This window comes from Aethalodelphis obliquidens, unplaced genomic scaffold (genome assembly GCF_003676395.1).
Source record: "Aethalodelphis obliquidens isolate GAN/ISIS:26980383/991018 unplaced genomic scaffold, ASM367639v1 scaffold4, whole genome shotgun sequence".
Taxonomy (NCBI): domain Eukaryota; kingdom Metazoa; phylum Chordata; class Mammalia; order Artiodactyla; family Delphinidae; genus Aethalodelphis; species Aethalodelphis obliquidens.
Window position 1 is genome coordinate 74,292,040 of NW_020837948.1, and position 25,255 is coordinate 74,317,294.

Below are 25,255 nucleotides of genomic sequence, written 5' to 3' on the forward strand. Positions count from 1 at the left end.
TCAAGTAACCTTTTTCACTCTAATTTTTTCAAATCTATTTTTAATGACTGATTCTACCATTTTTGTATTTAGGGCAACAGAGAAGTTTGATGATTGTAAAGCAAAACGTGACACCCGCACCTCATGTACTGTTGATTATTCTCCTGTGTATTTTGTCAACATTGAAGTCTGGGTAGAAGCAGAGAATGCTCTTGGGAAGGTTACCTCAGATCATATCAATTTTGATCCTGTAGATAAAGGTAGTTATAAACCTAAATTTGAGAATTTATTAGAATATACAGTGGTTTATAAATTAGTTTTAAGTTTAATTAATGTAGAAACAAGCATTTATTTTATTATCTTAGTGACTTTTACAAATTCACTTTATCAACAGCATTAAAAATAATTTGGAAAAAGAAAAATATCCATAATCCAACCACACTCACAGCTGTTTTCACTTTGACTGTTATCTTCTGGTATTTGTCCAAATATCAAACATTTTATAGCATTGTAATCATAATATACATGTTCTATTTTTATTCTTTTTTAAAATTTCATATATCATAAATACTTAACTGTCTTTTAATATCTGAACCTGAAAAGATTAACACGCGTAATAAACTGACAAGGAAAAAAACTAGAGTTTCTTTAGGAGCCTTTCCTTTCCATTAATATAGTATGGCATAGCATTGCTTTTAGAGAAATTATTTCATTTGGTGAGAATAAAAGAATACTGTGAAATAAAATCTAAAGAGTATATTTGCCTTTGTATAAGAAGTTATAATCTATTGGATCTATTTTAATTTTTTAGTGAAGCCCAATCCACCACATAATTTATCAGTCAGCAACTCAGAGGAACTGTCTAGTATTTTAAAATTGACATGGATCAACTCAAGTATTAAGAGTTTTATAAGACTGAAATATAACATTCAATATAGGACCAGAGATGCCTCAACTTGGAACCAGGTAAATTGAAAGTTACTGTTTATTCAAAGTCTTTCTTGCAACCCACTAACCTAAAAATCCCAATCATTTTCTGAATGTCTTAAGTTTCTGGTTATGTGAAGTATTTTGCTTGACACTTCTTCTAGATCTGTATCTCAAGCAAGGACCAACAGGAAGACATCCAGATAGAAAATACAATTTTGCTCAGTACAGTAGCTTTTAAGTGAAATATGGAAGTGATGCAGGATGATAGGGAATAGCATTTTTGACAGGAGGTGAAAGGACCACAAATAACAGGAAGTAGATTAAGTAGAGGAGTAAAAATGAAGAGATTATGCAGATAAGGTAGAGCAGGAGTTAGCAAATGACATCTGCAGGCCAAATTCAGCCTGTCATCTGTTTTTGTAAATAAAGTTTTCTTGGAACACAGCCACACACGTTTGTTTACATATTGTCTCTGACAGTTTTTGTGCTACATAGAAAGAGTTGAGTAGTTGCAACAGAGACCATCTGGCCCACAGCCTAAAGTGTTTACAATCTAGCCCTTTATAGAAAGTTTGCCAGCCCATGAGGAAGGGATTGTAAGACTGAAAAGAAAAAGGACAGTGTACCCAAAGATGATGCTATCAGCAAAAGAAGTACTTGGAACTTTTCAAAAGGCTATCATCATAGCATTGAGCACCCCATACTATTCTTTGTTGTAACTCCATTTATCACTAACAAAATGCTTTTGCTTTGTTTCTCTGGTTGCAATAATGAGCTTAGAAGGGAATTGAGCCCATGACCTTCCTACTGCTGTCCTCCATTCCACTTATCTAAAGGGCTCAGAATACAATCAGAAAAAGCAACAAACCAAAATGGATTAATGCTTCATGTTGTACATGAGGATTGTACAGAGAGGATACATACCAGAAGTTCTTCAAAATATTTTTTAATATCATAGAATCTTAATTCATTGGTACAAAAAAGACTCGACACCTATTTGGTATTCAGTTTTGAAATCTCAGAGCAGAGTGGTAGAAAGAACCTGTTACTTATCTGTCTTTATTTCCTGAAAACCAAGTTTATCTACAAAGATAGCTTTTGTTTTTCTTAATTGGGCTGGATATCTTCCTTTTGCCTATCTAGATCTACACTGTACCCTTCTCCACCCTACTCTTTGTCTTGAGATGCTGACCTGTATGGACTTTATCTGTTGGTTCTCTCTAGTTTCCTAGTGAGTTCCTAGCTAATGGGAGGAGGGGTCCTGGCAAGAGAGAGGAGAGAGAGAAGTGAGATCAGCATATTTGTTTTCCCTGCTTCCTCCCTGGAGCTTTCCTGTCTCAACCTGAGGTCACTGCTCCTCTCAAGTTAACCCTTTGTGACCCTGTTCTTCCAGGTTCTGGTACCACCCCTCATCCCTTTGGGTCTAAAGGTGGTAGCACCTAGAAGCCCCAGAGTACTGCCTATACTATCTAAGGTTTCCCTACACTCTGCCCATACTTCCTATAGTAAACCCTCCTTGAATTAAATTCTAATTGGAATTTCCATCTTTTTCCTGCTGAGACCCTGAGTGTTATAAGAGCATAGAAGAAAGAGAGAAAGAAAAGAAAGGATGAAAGGATTAGTAATAGATGTTTCTGTATTTCCCAAACCTATTAACTTTACTGATTTTGACTGCTTATTCACTTGCATTTATTTCTCTCCAGAGCTTGAGTCAAATTAGTCTTCTTTCATTAGTTATTAGTCTTATTTCATTAATTAGCTTTTAAAATCTTAGGCAGTTTAGAAGACCTATAATAAATACCTTTGGGGTTTTTTTTTGGTCAATTTGCTTTGTTTTCAGATTCCTCCTGAAGATACAGCATCTACCCGATCTTCATTCACTGTCCAGGACCTTAAACCTTTTACAGAGTATGTGTTTAGGATTCGTTGTATGAAGGAAGATGGTAAAGGGTTTTGGAGTGACTGGAGTGAAGAAGCGAGTGGGATCACATATGAAGATAGTAAGTAAATAAGTATATGAAGAAAAAAGCATTGGAATTCTGACTATAAATTATGTCTGGTTTTAATAATACAGATCTCATTGCTTCTTATTTTGTGATCATTTTATTCAAACTGATATTTTACACTTCTTAAAGGATATCAAGTATAAAATCTAATATGCATTATTGATAGTACAAATCTTTTTGATACCTAATTAAAGAAAATTATGGAATAGTGTCTTAGATACCACGAGAAAACCATTAACGGTTTGTAAATCCAGAACATTTTATTAAAGGAGAGTAGTCCAGAAATACCTCTAACTAGAGAATCATATCCTGAATCATTAAAATCACCATCTAGCAAAATGTGTTTTAGACCCTCACTATCAAAAAGATATTTGTACTATTGTTTTTATTTATTTTTTCTTTTTTATCAGTACTTAATAAGCCTCTGGAAAAGCATCCTGGCATTTTGGTTGGTTGATTTATTTTCATTTTCCCTTTTTTTCTCATGATAATACAGTGTATATTACTATAGAATCCAAAAGGCATAAAAAGATACACAATGTAAAATCAAATTCCTTCCCCAAAGCAGCTAATGTTAATAATTTCTTCTGTAGCCATCAAGAAATAATCCTATGGCATAGTATTTTTTTTTTGTTTTTTGGGGGTTTTTTGGAACATTTTCCTATCATGGTCACCCTCTTTAGGTGTCAGTGGCAGCAGCCATGGCTTTAAAACCTTCCCTACCACCTGTATCCCTTCACTTCCATGGAGCTCTTCCAGAGGTTTCATGAGAGTTACATGAATTGAGAATGTCAAAGGCAGAAAAGTAAAGTACCCCTTCTCCACCAAGAATTTTCTCTCATTTTGATAAATGCCAGGAAAGAAAGTAATCCTACTATTGCTTGTTTGGGAATCCTCGATCAGATCCCTTTGTCTTGGTCAGGAATTCTTTTCTTTTTTTTTAAATTAATTAATTTATTTATTTATTTTGGGCTGTGTTGGGTCTTCGTTTCTGTGCGAGGGCTTTCTCTAGTTGTGGCAAGCGGGGGCCACTCTTCATCGCAGTGCGCGGGCCTCTCAGTGTTGCGGCCTCTTTTGTTGCGGAACACAGGCTCTGGACTCGCAGGCTCAGTAATTGTGGTTCACGGGCCCAGCTGCCCCGCGGCATGTGGGATCTTCCCAGACCAGGGATCAAACCCGTGTCCCCTGCATTAGCAGGCAGATTCTCAACCACTGCACCACCAGGGAAGCCGCAGTCAGGAATTCTTAAGCTGATATTCTTGGGGCCTTTAAAAGTACTTGGGTCAGACTGGGGGAGTTCTTGAACTACTTCAAAATGTTGACAAAATATTGTGGTTAGTACTTGTGTGAATTTTCTGGAGCGATGGTACATAACCTTGTCAAATCAAAGAGATATTTGGTGTCCAAAAAGTTATGAACCATTGGATTATGCTTTTCTTCAAATTAGTGAAAGAAGCTCCTAGGTCCTCTTTATGTTAGGAACCATTTCCAGCCCATAAGATTTCCTTTATAACTTAATGTTCTTTATTCTTTTGGGGCTCTGCACTGTACTCATGTATATATCTATTTGAACTCCCTGTACCAGCAGCTTTTTCCCCAGCCTTCCTGGTCTGCCTTTCCTCTTTTCTCTGTTTTGTCACCTGTAGTTATCTCTTCATGATCAGCACATCACGGCTTAGATTTTATTCAGATCCTTTTTTATTCTGTTGAATACCATATTTTGCAATTATATTTATAAAAATTTTGAATTTTTAAAACCTAATTATCAGCATTTGATGTTTTGTAAAGTGCTTTTTCACATGGTTGGTGATTATTACAACAATCCTGTGAATTCATTTTTTTTTTTTTTTTTTTTTTTTAACATCTTTATTGGGGTATAATTGCTTTACAATGGTGTGTTAGTTTCTGCTTTATAACAAAGTGAATCAGTCATACATAAACATATGTTCCCATATGTCTTCCCTGTTGCGTCTCCCTCCCTCCCACCCTCCCCATCCCACCCCTCCAGGCTGTCACAAAGCACCGAGCCAATATCCCTGTGCCATGCGGCTACTTCCCACTAGCTATCTACCTTACTGCGTTTGTTAGTGTGTATATGCCCATGACTCTCTCTCGCCCTGTCACAGCTCACCCTTCCCCCTCCCCATAACCTCAAGTCCGTTCTCTAAGAGGTCTGCGTCTTTATTCCTGCTTTACCCCTAGGCTCTTCATGACATTTTTTTCTTAAATTCCATATATATGTGTTAGCATACGGTATTTGTCTTTTTCTTTCTGACTTACTTCACTCTGTATGACAGACTCTAGGTCTATCCACCTCATTACAAATAGCTCAATTTCGTTTCTTTTTATGGCTGAGTAATATTCCATTGTATATATGTGCCACATCTTCTTTATCCATTCATCCGATGATGGGCACTTAGGTTGTTTCCATCTCCGGGCTATTGTAAATAGAGCTGCAATGAACATTTTGGTACATGACTCTTTTTGAATTTTGGTTTCCTCAGGGTATATGCCCAGTAGTGGGATTGCTGGGCTGTGAATTCATTTTTATAATATCCCATTACATTGACTCATCCCAACATAAGGTAGTAAACTTATACTACATTTAACTCCATTTATTTTAATTTGTCTTCTGTTCTTAAATGTATGCATTTAGGGGTTTTAAGCATGTATTTAAATATGATTTTTCAGTTTGATTTTTAGCAATAAGAAATAGTGATACATCTTTGGTTATTGCTTAGGATATATTTGTACCTTTAAAATTTTAAGATTACAAAAGAGTTTCAATGTACTCTAAATCATCAAGCTATCACCCTGACTAAAGGAAGACCCAGGCATATCATGCTGGGATGGGAAAAGGCTGGTATAAAGAAAGAGTTAGAGACACCATATGATTGGAGGGCAAGAATATTAAAAACAAAGTAAGAGAATAATTTCTAGGACTTTATTTTACTGTTATAATAAAAAGTTTATGTCATTTCTTTAGGACCATCCAAGGCACCAAGCTTCTGGTATAAGATAGAGCCATCTCATACTCATGGCTGTAGATCTGTACAACTCATATGGAAGGTAAAAAAAAATTGCCTATTTATATTCTTCTATTTCATATAATATATTTTATATGGTGTTATGAGTGGAGCTTAATTTTTGATATCTATTTGATAACTATAATAAATAGAAACACAAAGCTTTATATATACTATTAAAAAGTCAGGTTCCTAAACTACAGGTGATACCTCATATATATTTCAGTGTAGTTCCGTGAAAGTTATGTGAGAAGAGGGGCCTTGTTGTTGTTTTTTTATAAATTTATTTATTTATTTTTGGTTGCGTTGGGTCTTCGTTGCTGTGCACAGGCTTTTCTCTAGTTGTGGTGAGCGGGGGCTGCTCTTTGTTGTGGTGCGTGGGCTTTTCATTGCGGTGGCTTCTCTTGTTGCAGGACACAGGCTCCAGGTGCGCGGGCTTCAGTAGTTGTGGCACGCGGACTCAGTAGTTGTAGCTCATGGGCTTAGTTGCTCCGCAACATGTGGGATCTTTCCTGGATAAGGGCTCGAACCCGTGTCCCCTGCATTGGCAGGCGGATTCTTAACCACTGCACCACCAGGGAAGTCCTAGCGGCCTTGATTTTACCAAACTTTTCTCAGTGCCTCATAGAAAATAATTAATCAATGTTTTGGGTAATCAAAGTGTATGCTGGTAATAGGAAATAAAGTTGTTGTGCACTCCATAAATGTTCATGAGTGGATCATACTAAAGTAAGGTAGAAAGAAAAATACTCAAGACATAAAATAATTTAGGCCAACATAGCCACAGTGCAGAATTGTGTAGAGAACAAAAGGCTAAGAGAATGGTGCTTTCACTCGTAGTTGACGTCATGCTTTTTTTTTTTTTTTTTGCGTTATGCGGGCCTCTCACTGTTGTGGCCTCTCCCGTTGCGGAGCACAGGCTCCGCAGCCATGGCTCAGGGGCCCAGCCGCTCTGCGGCACGTGGGATCCTCCCGGACCGGGGCACGAACCCGCGTCCCCTGCATCGGCAGGCGGACTCCCAACCACTGCGCCACCAGGGAGCCCCCGTCATGCTTTTTGAAGTCAGTCTTCATTCAGTGTATAGTAGTTTTACTTCAGTAGTGAGTTCAAAGTAAGGTTGCCAGTCCCTTCCAATTAAATATTTAGAGATTTGACATAATAGCAGAATTTGTGAACATGAAGAAAAACTGATTAACTTTATTCAAGATTTATGAAACACATTTTTAAAATAAATTGTTTTATTACAGACATTGCCTCCTTTTGAAGCCAATGGAAAAATCTTGGATTATGAAGTGACTCTCACAAGATGGAAATCACGTTTACAAAAGTACACAGTTAACGACACAAAACTGACAGTAAACCTCACAAATGATCGCTACATAGCAACTCTGACAGCAAGAAATCTGGTTGGCAAATCAGATGCATCTGTTTTAACTATCCCTGCCTGGGGCTTTCAAGGTTTGTGTCCCTTAGATGGAGCCTGACTTATGAATGGGAAAGGGTAGTTAGGTATGGACAGGGCTCCTGTAAAAAAATTGTAAGTATTCTAAGACTGTCTCTTCAGTATCAACAGTGATCATATTTTTAGAAGTCAGTCAGCAGCCAAACCTGGTCGATCATTTTGTGGCTCACTTAAACTTTGCAGTAAGCTACTTAATTCATTTAAGCATTTTCTGATTATCTTTTTTAAAATATATTTTTAATGTTTTAGGAACTTTATATGTATATGACTTAAATATATTGTTTTTCTATAGCTTTATCTGTAGCTTTCAAAGAAAAAAACATTACAACTTACGTACACAAAACACTTGAAGAACTTTGGGAAAGGAAGAATTTAAGTTCCAAAATAAATCGACTATTTACTTTACATGTAAATTATAATAAAGTGCTTTTATTCATGTAAATACATGTTAATATTATATGCTCCAAAAACGTGATAGCAAGATCACGTGGTTATGGAAAAGAATGTAAAATATTGGAATATCAAATTTTTAAATGTTCATTTATCATATCAGTATTCAAACTTTGTTTTAAAGCTACTCACCCCATAACGGATCTTAAAGCATTTCCCAAAGACAATGTGCTTTGGGTAGAATGGACTGCTCCAGATGAATCTGTAAACAGATATATACTTGAGTGGTGTGTGTTATCAGATAAATCGCCCTGTATCCCAGACTGGCAACAAGAAGATGGTACTGTACATCGCACCTATTTAAGAGGTATACCTGGCTACAAACATTTAAGTTGCTGTCCTTTTTCTAGCTCTTCAGACAGATTTTTCTTTTACATATTCTTTTCTGCTTTGTGGTCCATTGAAAAGATACCCAGTTTATCATAGTTGCTAGTTACGTCTTGTGTACTAGATTTGTGACTTTCAGCAAGCCACACTTAACCTCTCTAAACTGCAGCCTGTTTATGGACTAAGTGGGGTTAATACTATCTTCTTGTAATATTCCACTGTTGTTTTGATCATCAAAGGAATGTTCACAAAACTAAAGTAAGATAAATACAAGATAATTCAACCTCTGTTGCTAATAGTATCTCTGTACCTTATTAAATTCCCTCATCCTTTAATGAGAAAATATTTTCCCTGAGCATCTAGATGGCTTATTAACTTCTTATAGCTGTTGAAGAAGCGAAGCAGAACTAGAACTTAGATTTCCTTGTCTTTTAAACTGCAAGTACTAATGAAGGACAGAAAGTAATGTATTATAGAGCTCCAAAATGGGTTGCTCTCATTTTGTAAGATTCTACTTATCAAGTGATACAACAACTTTAAAGAGAAAACAAAGCATTCAGTTTGTATGTGTGTAAAGAAGGAAAACCATTAGAATACAGCTTCAAATAATATGATTAATCAGAGAAAACATGTTAACAAAGATATACCATATATCTTTATATATAGCCATAAACTTAATGAGCTTTATTCATAACATAGGCTGTTTGGCCCTCATTAACCTATTATTTAATATATAGTTTTACTAATCCTGGTTGTCTAGTTTATCAACCTTATCCAAATAAAAGCAAGGTGGAGCTAGAGAGGAGATAGATTGATAATAACTGGACAATAGGAACTTGTACTATAGCATAGCATAGGCTCTGGAGACCTTCAGGTTTTGCAGGTATCCCCACATAGCTCAGTAGGCCTGATAAAACATCACTGTATTACAGCAGAATATAAAAATACTGTCTTCTTGATAGTATTGAATCATCAAGAAAATTACTCTCTTTAAGAAATCAAAAAAGCGTATGTCACTTCATGCATAATAGTTAAGGAAATGTAATTCTTATTGAAAGTATAAACTTCAGTATAACAAAAAGAAACTTTTTGCTGTTGCGTGCTGAAGGGATAGATAGATTGCTTTGTTAATCTGGAGAGATTATAAATAAAGGAAACATTTAAGATAATTTTTTCTTTTAAAATTATGTTACTTTCTGGGAGAAGTAACACTAATTCTTTTTTTCCCAGTCACCTGACAAACCACAGCCATTAGCGCTTTCCCTAGCTCTGATTAGTGACATCTTGCACTTAGGCAGTTCTCAGAGAAGTAGGTAAAATGTACAAAAATTGCCAAACTCTAAGGAAGACCCAGGATAATTTGAGATCAGTGTTTTATAAATCCTGAATATAAATGCAATCATTACTTTTATTGACAGTATAAATATTTTTTATTCACTGTATTGGCAATAAAAGTAACCTTTTATTTTCAAACAGTTTTATTCTGTTAAGCTTGAACCCAGTAAACAAAAGGCAATGCTTACTTTAAAAGTTGCAGTTTTAAAAAAAGGAAAGTTCAGTGGTAATAATTTCATAATGTATGCAAACGTCAAATCATTATTTAGTATACCTGAAATATGTTGTACATCAACTATATTTCAATTTTTAAAAATGAATAAAAATAAAAGAAAGTTCAGTGGTCATGAAATTATAATGTAAAAGTAAGTAATGGAATTAATTAGGTTTTTTTCACTATAGGGAAAAAAAAATGCTTAATCCACTATTCTTACTTTAGGAAACCTAGCAGAGAGCAAATGTTATTTGATAACAGTCACTCCAGTGTATGCTGATGGACCAGGACTCCCCGAGTCTATAAAGGCATACCTTAAACAAGCTCGTAAGTCCAGACCTATTTTCTTTGAAAAATGTTGTTTTTTAACTAACAAAGACATTTTATCCCTTTTAAATAAGGATATGTCTTACTATGTTCAAATAATTTCATGATAATGAAATTTTACGAAGTCTTAATGATTTACTAAATTCTAATGATTTTCATTTGGTAAATACCCTATTCTGTTTCAGCACCTTCCAAAGGACCTACTGTCCGGACAAAAAAAGTGGGGAAAAATGAAGCTGTCTTAGAGTGGGACCAACTTCCTGTTGATGTTCAGAATGGATTTATCAGAAATTATACTATATTTTATAGAACCATCATTGGAAATGAAACTGGTAATAAAACTATATCAGCTATTAAGAATCAGGTGTTTTTTCTTAAGCTTTTAAATACTAATTTGTCTCACCTTCTTGTGTTATACATCTTAGTATAGCATATTATCCTCAGAAAAGAGATACCTGAGAATATGCTTTATGGTTGCTTTCATGGTCCTATTAAAGAAACATTGTTTTCTAGTAAAATATGTTTTAAGACACTCACAATGTCAAATATAGGCCAAACCAAGCAAGAGTAGTTGAATAAAGCACACTTACTGATTTCTTCCAGCTGTGAATGTGGATTCTTCACACACAGAATATACGCTGTCCTCTTTGACTAGTGACACTTTGTATATGGTACGAATGGCAGCATATACAGACGAAGGTGGAAAGGATGGTCCAGAATTCACTTTTACTACACCAAAGTTTGGTAAGAAATAATGATGTTTGATCTTTCTTCTTTTCTCTTTTTTCTTTTTAAAATTTAATCAGACTAAAAATGGGCTTAGTTTATATGCTAAAATTTTGTTTAAAGTGCATCTTTGGATTCATATAAATGAAGTGTTCATAAATTATGATTTTTATATTGTTGTTTATCTGGTTTTGGTTATTTCTTTACAGAAAATTTTTTCCTTACTTTTTTGTTGTTTCTTTAATTGTCTCTGACTGATTTCACTTGTACTCTGTAAATCCCAAAAGAATCGTGTATCTTTCTAAATGAGTTTACTTTTTCACTGGCAAAACTTGGATGTGGTCTCTTTCTTCACTTGTTCTTCCTCTTACGGGCAGGTTGCTGTAAAGACTAGTCCACCCTTGAAGTCTCATTTCCATACCTCCAGCTCAGTCTTTAACCTGCTCAAACCAGGCTTCCAACCCACCACTCCACTGAAACCTCTCTAGTGTCACTCACAGAAGACCCCTTACTTGTCCTATCCAATGCATGCTTTTTAGTCATCTTTTTTTTCCTACGCTTCCCAGCATTTGACCCTGTTGGCCTGTTCATCCTTGAAACTGTCTCTTCCCTTCGTTTGTTTTTCTAACAGCACTCTCCTGAGTCTCCTCCCTGTCTGGTACTTTCTTCTTGGTCTCTTTTAAATGCTCTATATTCTCCAGAGCACTGTTCTTGGCACTGTTTTCTGATTTGCCTATTCAAATTCCCTGCCTATGACTTCAGCCATCCTCTCTTCCCTTCTCAAATACATTTTTCCTTCTTTGTTCCATGCCACAACTCTTTGCCAAAGCCAGAAATTTAGGTGCAATTGTAGTAAGTTTCTTCATATCTTTTTCACTTACATAAACCAAGTATCAGGTCCAGTAGATCATGCCTTCTAATTACTGCTTGTGCATGTGCTTTCATAATCTCTTTCTTTGACCCTAAACTTCTTGTCATTTTCCCCACCTTTTTGTCTTTTCCCAGTATGTGGCCCTCTACCTTTTCTTGTTTTGGCTATTCCTGTAGCCTCCCTAAAGCAGACTTAAACTGCATTCTTTCCTGTATCTACTACATTTTGAATCATTATAGAAATTACCTTATTTTATTGTAATTGTATTTGTAACACCCACACCCAAGCACCAAGACAGTGAGTGATAAATAATAAGCTGTTTATCATATAAATAAATAAATCATTCAACCATATTCCTCATTGTGCTGAGAGAGCAAATAAGTAGATAAGTGACTACATAAGATGGATATTAAAAGATCCTGAGCTTTGCTGTGATGGCCAATAATAAATATAGGCTATGGGATAAGATTTGTGGTGACATGTTTTGTAGAATATATATGTAACAAATACAGGTTTCCCCCACCATCCAAAAGTAGAGCATTCCTATGAAACCTTTCATAAGCCAAAGTGGTATAGAGCAAAGAGTATTCCCCACTTTTGGAAAGTTCACATTATGCCACTTCACTTTCACAAAAGACCTATGTTAGTACGCTAACAAGCTTTTTTCATAAATTTATTTCTGTTAGCAAAAACAGGCATTAATGTAATTTATGAAAAAAGCTTGTACTATACTGATGTAGGTCTTTCCTGAAAGTGAAGTGGCATAATGTGAACTTTCCAAAAGTGGGGGGATACCTGTAATATTTGAAATAAAACTTTGTGCCATGATCTTTAAAAAATAGTAATAATAAACTTTAAAAATATTATCCTGATTATAAAAATAGTGTTCATTATAAGGAATTTAGACTATACAGTAAAATACAAAGAGGAAGAAAAATCACCCCTGATCCCTCATCCAAAATAATCTCAACATATTTATATATCCTTCTAGTCTTTTCTGTGCATACATTTTTTTCCAAAAACGAAATCATACTTATTACTTCATCATCTGCTTTTTCCTCTGGCCTATTGTTGTATGGATTCATTATGGCTACTTCACATGGCATGGAATTTGCTCCCAAGGACCATATAGCTTAGTTGAAGAAATATGGTACAAGTAAACAAAACAGAGAGACATTTGAGCCATGTAGATAGTAAATAGAGCAGAAATTTAAAGATATCTGAAGTGGGGAGTTTTACCTTTGAAGATTTTGTGGGGAAGACAATACTTGAGCCTTGAAGTTAAGATGTGGACAGATAGGAAGAAGAAGGCATCTTAGTTCAGCATGAGCAAAGGCCCAAGGCATGAAAACATAGTAAGCAGAAGTTCAGCACCAATAAAGGAGAGGATCTTCCTGAATTTGATTTGGCATATGTATGAGAATCTTAGCATTCAGGAATTAATATTTTCCAACCTATAGTTTATTCCTGAGACTTTATCTGATTTCTTGGTTCCTATCATGCTTTGTAGGAGGTAAAGTTACTTACAAAGGGATGCGTGTGGTGGAAAGATAAGACTAAGTGAATACTGTATTACTGTAGTACTACTTTCATACTACTTTTTCCTGTAAAAGACTAGTTACAGGGGGCTGGAGGAGTTAACCAGAAACAACCATAGGTAAATCATTAAAAAAATTTCTAATATAAATTGTCCCAATTAGTGATTCATTTGATTAATAAGTCCTCTTTTATTTTTTTATACATCTTTATTGCAGTATAATTGCTTCACAATACTGTGTTAGTTTCTGTTGCACAACAAAACGAATCAGCCACATGCATATACTTGTCCCCATATCCCCTCCCTCTTGAGCCTCCCTCCCCTCCTCCCTATCCCACCCCTTTAGGTCATTGCAGAGCACTGAGCTGATCTCCCTGTGCTATGCGGCTGCTTCCCACCAGCCAACTATTTTACGTTCAGTAGTGTATATATGTCGATGCTACTCTCACTTCACCCCAGCTTCGCCCTCCCACCCCATGTCCTCAAATCCACTTTCTATGTCTACCTCTTTATTCCTGCTGTGCAACTAGGTTTATCAGTACCATTTTTTTTTAAGATTCCATATATATGCATTGGCATACAGTATTTGTTTTTCTCTTTCTGACTTATTTCACTCTGTATGACAGCCTCTAGGTCCATCCACCTCACTACAAATAACTCAGTTTCATTTCTTTTTATGGCTGAGTAATATTCCATTGTATATATGTGCCACATCTTCTTTATCCATTCATCTGTCAGTGGACATTTAGGTTGGTTCCATGTCTTGGCTATTGTAAATAGTGCTGCAGTGAACATTGTGGTACGTGTCTCTTTTTCAATTACAGTTTTCTCAGGGTATATGTCCAGTAGTGGGATTGCTGGGTCATATGGTAGTTCTATTTTTAGTTTTTTAAGGAACCCCCATACTGTTTTCCATATTGGTTGTATCAATTTACATTCCCACCAACAGTTCAGGAGGGTTCCCTTTTCACCACACCCTGTCCAGCATTTACTGTTTCTAGATTTTTGATAATGGCCATTCTGACCGGCGTGAGGTGACCCCTCATTGTAGTTTTGATTGCAGATAGGGATTCATGTGGTATTTAGGAATCTCAGGCTTGCTGCGTTTTAGATATTATTCCTACTTCTGCCACTCCTTGTGCCTGTTAAGATTCTCCTAAAATTCTTAGCCCTATGTTAGATTTATCATCTTTTTGAAAATAGTAAATAACTATTAAAAATTTTGCCTGAATTTTACATTTTTATTCTTTATAGAAGATTACATTTATAGTGCAATTATTGAGATTGTTTAAAGCTTTTCCAGGGACTTCCCTGGTGGCGCAGTGGTTAAGAATCCACCTGCCAATGCAGGGGACACAGGTTCGATCCCTGGTCCAGGAAGATCCCACATGCTGCGGAGCAGCGAAGCCCGTGCGCCACAACTACTGAGCCTGCGCTCTAGAGCCCGTGTGCCCCAACTACTGAAGCCCGCATGCCTAGAGCCCGTGCTCTGCAACAGGAGAAGGCACCACAATGAGAAGCCTGCGCACCACAACAAAGAGCAGCCCCCGCTCACAGCAGCTAGAGAAAGCCAGCACGCAACAACAAAGACCCATCGCAGCCCAAAATTAATTAATTTTAAAAAAGAAAAAACTTTTCCAATTCTACCCATTAGTTCTAGAACTCAGAGATAAGCTTTTGCTAAGATTCTGCTGAGTGCAGACCGTAAATATAATAAATAGGTTTGAAAGCTCTTACCAGGTAGATAGATTATCTATCCAATAAACTGAACTAATCAATTTATTCCCCCAGCCAACATATATTTTATGCATACTATGTGGTCAGGTTACTGTGTAAGGTGTAAGTAGCTAGGATATGATTTACCAAGGAGGAAGGGAGGGGGGAGAGAAACACCTTTAAGTTTGAAAAGGTTGTAAAAAAATATTAGGATGGCATTTCATCTTTTCAACAGTAATCTGGTTGGGAAGTTGCATAATTTCTCTTTAGCATATGTGTCAACAGTTATTTTCTTTCTTTCCCCTTTCTTTTTCTTTAGCTCAAGGAGAAATTGAAGCTATTGTTGTACCTGTTTGCTTAGCATTCCTATTGACAACCCTTTTGGGAGTATTATTCTGCTTTAATAAGCGAGACCTGTAAGTACCCATATTCATAATTTTGCCTTTTCCCCCACTTCTATTGATCTATAATTTACATACAATGAAATTCATCCATCTTAAGTGTACAGTTTAATGAATTTTTGTAACTGTATATAGATGTATAACTACCACCACACTCAAGATAGAGAACATTTCCATCACTCTAAAAAGTTTCTTCATTCTGCTTTGTACTGTGTCCTCTCCCTCAGCCCCTGGCCGCAGCAATCACTGATCTACTTTCTCTGGTTGCAGTTTTACCTTTTCTGGGATTTCACATATATGGAATCAAACAACATGTAATTTTTTGTGTTTGATGTCTTTCACTTGACATATTTTTGAGATTCATCCATGTTGCATAAATTAGTATTTTTCTTTTTATTGCTGAATAGTATTCTATAGTATAGAGATATCAAAATTTGTTTACCTGTACACCTATTATGAAAGTTTAGGTTGTTTCTTTGATTTTTGGCTATGATGAATAGCTAAAATATATATGTGTTGTTATGAACATTCACATACAGATCTTTGTGTGACGATATATTATCATTTATCTTGAGTAAATACTTAGTAGTGAGATTGCTGGGTCATACAGTAAGTGCATATTTAACTTTATAAGAAGCTGTCAAACTGTTTTCCAAAGTGTTTGTACCATCTTGTATTCCCAAGAGCAATGTGAGCGTTCCCTTTGTTTCATATCATCCTCAATTCTTGGTACTGACAAGGTTTTTAATTTTAGCTATTCTTTCTCCTGGGTTTGTAGTGCTATCTCATTGTGGTTGTAACTTCTGTTTCCATGATAACTAGTAATAGATCTTTTCATGTGCTACCTATACATCTTCTTTTGTGGTGTGTCTTTTGAAATCTTTTGCCCATTTTTAAATTGGGTGATTTGTCTTGTAAATATTGAGGTTTAAGAGTTCTTTATATATCTGGTTACAAACTTTTTGTCAAATATATGTTTTGCAAATTCTGAACTGTGGCTTGCCTTTTTATTCTCTTAACTGTGACTTTAGAAAAGCAAAAGTTTAATTTTGATCAAGTCCATTTTATCAGGGTTTTTTTTTTTAATGGTTCTTGCTTTTTATGTCCTGTTTAAGAAATCTTTGCCTAACCCAGTGTCACAAATATGTTTTCCTATATTTTCCTCTAGAAGTTTAATCATTTTAGCTCTGTGCTGTGATCTATTTAGAATAAATTTTTGTGCATTGTTGTGAAGTCAGGGTCAAAGTTTTTTTCCATAGATATCTAGTCATTCCCAGCATCATTTATTGAAAAGGCTATCTTTTCCTATTGAATTATCTTGCCAAAATCAATTATCCATATAAGTCTGGATCTATTTGTGGACTCTCAATCCTGTTCCATTGTTCTATATGTCTATTCATCCTGATAACACGTGGTCTTGATTTATTATAGCTCTATAGTAAGTTTTGAGACCAGGTGGTAGAATTCCTCCAATATTTTTTTTCAAAATTATTTTTGCTAGGTTCTTTGCCTTTTCATATAAATTTTAATATCAGCTTATAACTTTCCTTTAAAAATCTGTTAGAATTTTTATTGGAATTTTATTGAATCTGTCCATCAGTTTAGGGTAAAAGGCAATCTGAACATGAGTTCACATGTTCATGAGTCAGATCAATCTTTCAGTACGTGAATGTGGTATATCTCTATACTTATCTTGGTTCCTTTTGCAATGTTTTGTAGTTTTCAGGCCTTGCACATCTTATGTTAAATTTATTCCTTCCTGTTTTTTTTTCTGTGTGCTATTATAAATAGAATTTCAAATTTTTTACTTTCTAATTGTTCATTGCTAGTATATTGAAAAGTGCAATTGATCTTGTAAATATATTGGTCTTGTATACTGAGATCTTCATAAATTAATTTAGTCACTTTTTGGATTTTCAACATGCACAGTCATGCTGCCTGCAAGTAAAGATTCCAGTCTTTATACTTTTAGTTCTTTTCATCATTGTACTGGCTAAGACCTTCAGTACTATGTTGAATAGAAGTAAGAGCCAACATCTTCCCATTATTCCCAATCTTAGGCGAAAAAACGTTCCGTCTACACCATTGCATGTTATATTAGCTGTAAGTTGAGGAAGTTCTTATATTTATGTTTTGCTAAGAGTTTTTGTCATGAATGGATATTGAATTTTGTCAAACGCTTTTTCTGCATCTGTTGAGATGAGCTTATGATTTTTCTCCTTTCATAAATATGAATTTTATTCATTGATTTTCAGGTGTTACACCTTGCATCCCTTGGATTTTGCTAGATTCGGTGTGTTAATTTTTGCATTTTTATGTTCATGAGTGATATTGGTTTGTCCTTTTTGTGGTGTCATTGTGTAGTTTTGGACTCAGGGTAATACTAATTATCTCATAAAATGAATGGCCTCAGGACATATTACCTCTATTTTCTGGGAGAGTGTGTAGGGCTGGTATTATTTCCTCTTTAAATGTTTGATAGAATTCACAAATGAAGCCATCTGGGCCTGCTGTTTTCTTTGTGGGGAGGTTTTTAATTAAAAATTGAATTTCTTACAAGTATAGGGCTATTGAAGTTTTCTTTTTCAGTCTGTTTTGGTAATTGGTGTCTTACAAGGGATTCATCCATTTTTTTTTTTTGGTTGGTCAGTTAATTTAGGTTGTTAACGTTATTGCTTTTTATATTATGTCCAGATTTCATAGTTGTTCCTGCAGGACAGTCTGTTAGGATCTTATTACTCATCTTTATTTGAACTTATTCTCAAGATGACTCATTTCCTGTGTACCTGTGTACACTATGGACCTCTAATGTTGGGCTAGGGACTGTATTAAGGTAAACATATTTAAATAGATTTTTTATGATGGGGGATATCCTGAATTCATTGTTAGCCTTTTCTTCCTTGTGAAAAATCAAATTTATCTTGTACCAATGTGAAAATTGAACATTTTTGGGGTTTTGTTTTGGGGAGAGAAGGTATACCACAATTTTTTGTGACCCTGGCTAAAGTTTTTAAGTGTTATTGTTGTTGTTTGTTTGTTTTAATTTATTTATTTTATTTATTTTTGGCTGCGTTGGGTCTTCGTTGCTGCGCACAGGCTTTCTCTAGTTGCGAGCAGGGGCTACTCTTCGTTGCAATGCATGGACTTCTCATTGTGGTCGCTTCTCTTGTTGTGGAGCATGGGCTCTAGGCGCACAGACTTCAGTCGTTGTGGCACGCGGGCTCAGTAGTTGTGGCTCGTGGGCTCTAGAGCACAGGCTCTGTGGTTGTGGCACACCGACTTAGTTGCTCCACAGCATGTGGGATCTTCTCAGACCAGGGCTCGAACCCGTGTCCCCTGCATTGGCAGGCAGATTCATAACCGCTGCACCACCAGGGAAGCCCTTTAAGTGGTTTTTATTGCAGGATTTAATTTCAGAGATTTTTAAAAATTGAATACTGATTACCAGCTTTAGTCTTATAAACAAACAGTTTTTCTTTAAGGATAAAGATCCTTATGCATTTTCAACAGTATTTCTTTTTCTATTGGTTACAAGAAAAATAATGTTTTTGTTAGCTTTGGGATACAGTAGGTATTTTTTGTTTATTTAATTGGTTTGATTCTTAAGATTCTTGGAAAATAATGTTTAGAAATAGGGACTATTCATTGTTTATTACATGTGGTTCTACATATGCGATATTTCTTTTCTCTCCAGAATTAAAAAACACATCTGGCCTAATGTTCCAGATCCTTCAAAGAGTCATATTGCCCAGTGGTCACCTCACACACCTCCAAGGGTAAGATAAAATATTTCTGACTTACTTGTAATACACAAGCATATTAGGATATATTGTAGAGTTCAAGCAAAAGATAATCAGACTGAATCGAAAAGTAGATGAAAATAGTACATAAATGAGAATTTTAGTCAAAATTTAAAATAATACGTATTCTAGGAGTTTATTATCACCATAGCATATTTGTCCTTATATTCCCAATTCTATTTAGTATACATTAAAAATATTTGATTGAACTTGTAAGTTGAAAACCTATGTTTTAATGCTGCTGTGTGATAACTCTGTTGTAAGGCAAGCATTTTAGATTATATATTAAAATAAAATTTTAAATCTACCATTTTAACATGATTAAATGGCTTCTGGAAACCTACAGTAAATTCCTTGAACGTCCCTAAAGGGGGAATGATTTGTACTTATTATCTTCTGACAGTCCTTTAATTTTAGATTAGCAGATTGACATGTATATCCTATGAAACTTCAGTCATTTGAGTTTGATTTAATGTTTTCCTCATTTTTCTATCCAATTAATCCTAGGCTGCCCAGACTAGGCATGAAATATGAAATTTTATTTCTAGACCTTTAAGTTTATCAAAATGTAACACCAACAATATTGACTTAGAATTCTGAGGAAATACAGTCTAATTCATACTTTTTAGAATCATTTCACAATATCCGTGATTCACGTGATTTAATTAGTGATATAGATTATCTCTGCACCATTAAAAGCTACTGAGAAGTTTCAGAGATTCATTACTCTGTGGCTTTAACTAATATGTCATATGTAATTATTTCAGAGTTTCTAAATGAACATGCACCATAGGTAATAATTCATTTTCTCTCTTTCTTAGCATTTTAATTCAAAAGATCAAATGTATCCAGATGGCAATTTCACTGATGTAAGTGTTGTGGAAATAGAAGCAAATGACAAAAAGCCTTTCCCAGAAGATCTAAAATCATTGGACCTATTCAAGAAGGAAAAAATTAATACTGAAGGACACAGCAGTGGTATTGGAGGGTCTTCATGCATGTCATCTTCTAGGCCAAGCATTTCTAGCAGTGATGAAAATGAATCTGCACAGAACACTTCGAGTACTGTCCAGTATTCCACTGTGGTACATAGTGGCTACAGACACCAGGTGCCATCGGTCCAAGTCTTCTCAAGATCCGAGTCCACCCAGCCCTTGTTAGATTCTGAAGAACGGCCAGAAGATCTACAGCTGGTAGATAATGTAGATGGCAGTGACAGCATTTTGCCCAGGCAACAGTATTTCAAACAGAACTGCAGTCAACATGAAACCAGTCCAGATATTTCGCATTTTGAAAGGTCAAAGCAAGTTTCATCAGTCAATGAAGGAGATTTTGTTAGACTTAAACAGCAACAGATTTCAGATCATATTTCACAGCCCTATGGATCTGGGCAGATGAAAATGTTTCAGGAAGTTCCTGCAGCAGATGCTTTTGGTCCAGGCATCGAAGGACAAGTAGAGAGATTTGAAACAGTTGGGATGGAGGCTACAATTGATGAAGGAATGCCTAAAAGTTACTTACCACAGACTGTAAGACGAGGTGGCTACATGCCTCAGTGACGGACTAACTCCTGTTACAACTTTGGAAGTACCTGTAAAGTAAAGCTAAAAGTATTTTATCTGTGATTTCAGATCTTCACTCACTGAAGATGATCATTTGCCCTTAAGGACAAGAAGGTACTGTCCTCCCTTGTGGGCTGTTTCCATTCCAGAATATCTGGGATTTGACTTAAAGCACTACATAAACTGACTTCATCCTCCAAATAGCTGAATGACTTTGTGCTGTTTCAGGATGTTTGCACTGAAGAAAAACAAAGCTTGTCTGAAATTTATAAAGTGAAACTTTTGGTTTTGCTATCTAGAAAACAGAGGGTATTTAAATTAAAAGCAGTGGTAAACTTAGTGAGCACAGCTATACTGATTTTAACGAGAATAGTCATCAAATATCAAATCTTGGGGAGAATTAGCATAAAAATTGGGGGAGCAAGATCTAGACCCTCTACTTCAAGTGACAACATAATTTAAAAAGAGTCCAGATGGTACAACTAATATGAGCCCAGCTTTTGTTGTCTGACAAAAAAAAAAAAAAAATTGGGCTCATTTATAATCATACCAACATAGAAAATATTAGTTCTCGTCCATTGGTAATGATGCTGCCAGTTACTGGAGAAAAGGAATTCTGGAGTTTTAACTTGGCAAACTAAAAATATTAATTTTTTAATATTAGACAGTTAAGTAAATTTTCAAACATTTGCTTTCTATCACTATTGACAACGTCCGAAGATCCATTTCACAAACTCAGCAGAGGGTCCAGATAAGAGCTAGGAATGAATGTGACGAACTATCTTAAACATTTAAAAAATCCTTTGCCATTTATAAAGGCTTAAATTGTTAACACTTTTCTGTACATGTATATAAACATTATTGACCCTTCTTGTTAAGACGTCAGAGAATTTGGTTGATGAGGCACTTTATACAGTATGTCTTCACCTTAAAATGTGTTTTGATTTAATATGCTTTGTGTTTTAAGTAGGCCAAGACTGAGTTTTTTCTTTCTTTCTAGTAGGTGTTTGAAGCAGACTAATAAGTTAGAAGACTTGGGCAATACTCACCAAAACAAACAAAGCACCACCCCAAAAATGTACATATTGATCTTAGGAAATCTCGCAGTTAGCAAATATCCTTATTGTAGAGGCACTTAATGAAGAGAGAGTATTTTAATGTCTGCCTGTTCTGAGGTAGGTGGAACTTAGTTCTACGTGATGATTTAGGAATATTTTAAACCTTTTCCCACATGTTCTGTTCTTCAGGGGAAAAGTGAGTTGGGCTTCCAGAGTTTAGCACTAAACTCACTTTCGCATTTATGTTATTCCCTACCCACCACGTTTGACGAGGAGGCAGGGGCTAAAAACTAGGAGCTGAGTAAGTAAGAAGAAATTGTCATGTGGTTGACTACTGCTGTCAAGTAAGTTTGTGTTGTTTTTCTGTCATATTTAATTTACAGAAACCAAGCCAACTTAAAATAGTTCGTAGAGGTTACTGAAGAATAAAAGGCTGAGAAAAATTAGTACACATTTACAGTTGAGATGTAATTCGACTCATTACTGTCTCAATATTGTTCGCATTAGACTTGCTGTTATGCTTTATCCCTTGTATTCTTGCCTGATACTTTTCAGAGTTCTTTCTCATATATGGTCTTTGCGAGACAGAGCAGATGCTTTATTCTGATATATCCTGTTCTACTTTAGGCAAAACCAACATGAGATAGGTAGAATGTCAGAATCAGTAGTAGATGAGGAAAATTAGGCACAGACAGGTCAGGTTGGAACAGAGAGACCCCAAACTCACACACACTACACACTACAAGGTAATAAGCATTACCACCATTTAAGTTGGTTATCAAAGGCTGGTCCAAATCAGGACAGGATTTATCTTGCTAAATGTCAACAAATTTATATCTGTTACATTTTTCATTTCCTCAAAATAAGTAGTCATGTTGTTATAACCATGTTTAGCTCTAACCTTCCTCCTAACAAATAGCAGTGTTGTGGAGAACATTTTAGTGTGGAGATTGTACATGGGAGGTGGGCAGTTATAAAATGTGAACTCATGATCTCTGGGAATCAGAACAAATAGTTATTTAAGAAAGAACATCATATAAGCAAATTTGTATGTTGAAACTTGTGTAGAACATGGTGCAGTGAGTGAATGCCCCCCAGCCACAAAAGCACTTTAGGCATATTAAATGGATATAGTTACTGTGCAAAAATTCATTCAGGAAATAAATATATTTATGTAATATACATCTTTGCCCCCAAAAAGAAAAGCAATCATGAAACTTAAGTACAAAATTACTTTCATAAGGCATGTCTTAGAATAATCTGTCTTGATATATGTAAATTATATTTTAGGTAGGCCCAGAAACAAATCCAGTTAATTTATGTGAAAATTAGACTATGTTTAAGATAGTGGATAAACTACTCATTAAATATATAGTATCCAAAAATTTGATGCAGTTGCCCTCTTGTAAGACTAAAAAAATAATAAGCATATGTTACATGTGTTGTTATTGTAATTTGATTGTTACTGGTGTCTTTGGTATCCTACCCTCATCCTTCATAAAGGCATGAGGCTAAATAACTGTTGGAAAACTATCAGACTTCAAACCCACTAAAATCTAAAAGTTTAATTCTTTTTTAACATGGATCATTCAGCACTAGGGAACATACCCAACATGTGACCAGAAGCAAGGGAAAAAGCAGAATCATTCACATGTTTTGTGTTCACATCTGTTCTGTGCCTAGTTGTTTGTTTAATTTCAACCTTTTTCTTTGATAGAGATTTTTTTTTTACACACGAAGTCATCCAAGACCCTAGTTTATTGTGAAGTTAAGGGTTAATGAAGTTGAAATATACTTTTAAAACATATATTTATGAAAAGTCAAATTTAAAGTGGAACATCTAAAATAGCACTATAAATAGAAATCAAATTTAAAAGATGTCTTTTTTCTACTCACGTAGTTTAGTTAAAATCATGACATAAATTTAGAAATAGAATAACAATATAGTAGAATTCCCTAAAATATTTCTGTTAACTGGCATGTACTGACCAACTATAAATTAAGTAGGAGAACTCTTCCTAGTCTATTCCGTTATATTCCACACCAACCTCCTCCTCTCTTTGGTGTTAGGAACAAATTTCTATACCATACATTTCTGTTTCAGTAGTTTTTTTGTTGAAATGGGTAAAGTGTCAAAATAATAAGCTACATAAAACTTAAAGTTCAATTGTTTAAAAATATTGGGATAGCTTTCTGTTGGAGGTCATGTTAGATTCTATTGCCCAGGTAAGATTAGTTTAAAAATTTCTTTGCACTTTTGTAAATTAAAAGAATATGAAGCCATAAAATGGCAAGATATTTAGGTTTAAGAAATTTTAAACTAGCAAACTTACAGCCAAATTCTATAAACTGGTCCTTGGTAGCCGTTCCTTTTCAGGCTATTTATAAACAGAATTTAGATGTATGTCAAAACAAAACTTTCCAAAGCTAAATGTAATATCTTTGGGGTTAATCTATTTTTTTTCATTGTATATACTACTTGTATGTGTATTCCCACGATATTCTAATATACATTGCATTAAAAATAAAAAGGCAGCTCTGGATGAGCTCTTTTGTTACCTATTTCTAAATTTTTTAATAAGGCTTTTTGTAGTCAGTTCCTTAAAACGGGTTAAACTTCATTACACAGTTCTTTAAAGTTGATAGATCATGATGAAAATGAATTTAAGGCCAATGGTGATAGATGTTACAGACCTTTTATCCCTTAAACATAAGCTTTGAGAATGATAACTACATGCTTCAGATGCTGTTACATGAATATCAAAATGTGATGTGTCAGAAATAAAGGGATAGTTTAAAGGTGGATATTTGAAAATTCTTTAGTCTTAGTCTCTCTCTATATATATATACTCTAAAAATAAGTGTGCAATTTGCTAGTACTACAGTACAGTGAGTAGCATTAGGTATGTCTCCTATTTATACCCTATGCCCCATTTAATTGTAAGTGCAATCCTTTTAAGTTCACTTGCTCTTCTACCCCGACCTAATCTAACTTCATATAGAAGGCTTGTCTAGAAAGACTATTGTATGTATTTTCACTTTTGCACAGTGAATTGCATGTGCAACTTGTAACCACAGCTATTGTTTTTATGTTGACATAACTCTAAATGTTCTCTTATATATCAGCTCGCATCCTTTAAGTAAATTTAATAAATTCTTAACTCAGTTTTCTTCTGGGTGTGGTCACTACCAGATGTCATTAAACATAATGTTTAAGGTAACAGTATTTATCATTACTGGTGTTGGGCCTTTGTGTAAACTAGGTGCTTTTTGAGGGTTCTGTGGCTTTTTAAATGCTCATTTAGCATAATGGATAGGGTTTAGAAGAAAATCAATACCCTATCTCGGCCTTAATAAATACAGACTTGGAGGTGGCAAATTCATTTACCATTTTTCTGGATTTACTGAGATGATTTCTGGAATCCCAGCATCTTACCTCCCAATGGATATTTTTTAACTGGGTTGCCAGGGGACCAACCAAGTACAGAGGTGCTGTGCCCACACTCTACTAGAGTCTTGTCACAGTG

General features: G+C 35.2%; 1 protein-coding gene across 2 annotated transcripts in view; it reads left to right on the forward strand.

The window, feature by feature from the left end:
- IL6ST (interleukin 6 cytokine family signal transducer) overlaps positions 1-24,896 on the forward strand; it is a 50,050-nt gene extending 25,154 nt beyond the window's left edge. For both annotated transcript variants that reach the window (XM_027101092.1, XM_027101093.1), the window contains 12 exons: positions 73-239; positions 791-945; positions 2,750-2,909; positions 5,902-5,984; positions 7,190-7,400; positions 7,979-8,161; positions 9,956-10,057; positions 10,243-10,389; positions 10,661-10,801; positions 15,227-15,323; positions 19,003-19,084; positions 19,930-24,896. In XM_027101092.1, coding sequence (XP_026956893.1) covers positions 73-239; positions 791-945; positions 2,750-2,909; positions 5,902-5,984; positions 7,190-7,400; positions 7,979-8,161; positions 9,956-10,057; positions 10,243-10,389; positions 10,661-10,801; positions 15,227-15,323; positions 19,003-19,084; positions 19,930-20,667 — 2,266 coding nt within the window. In that variant the 3' untranslated portion in view covers positions 20,668-24,896. The remainder of the gene's footprint in view (positions 1-72; positions 240-790; positions 946-2,749; positions 2,910-5,901; positions 5,985-7,189; positions 7,401-7,978; positions 8,162-9,955; positions 10,058-10,242; positions 10,390-10,660; positions 10,802-15,226; positions 15,324-19,002; positions 19,085-19,929) is intronic.
- Positions 24,897-25,255: the final 359 nt, after the last annotated feature.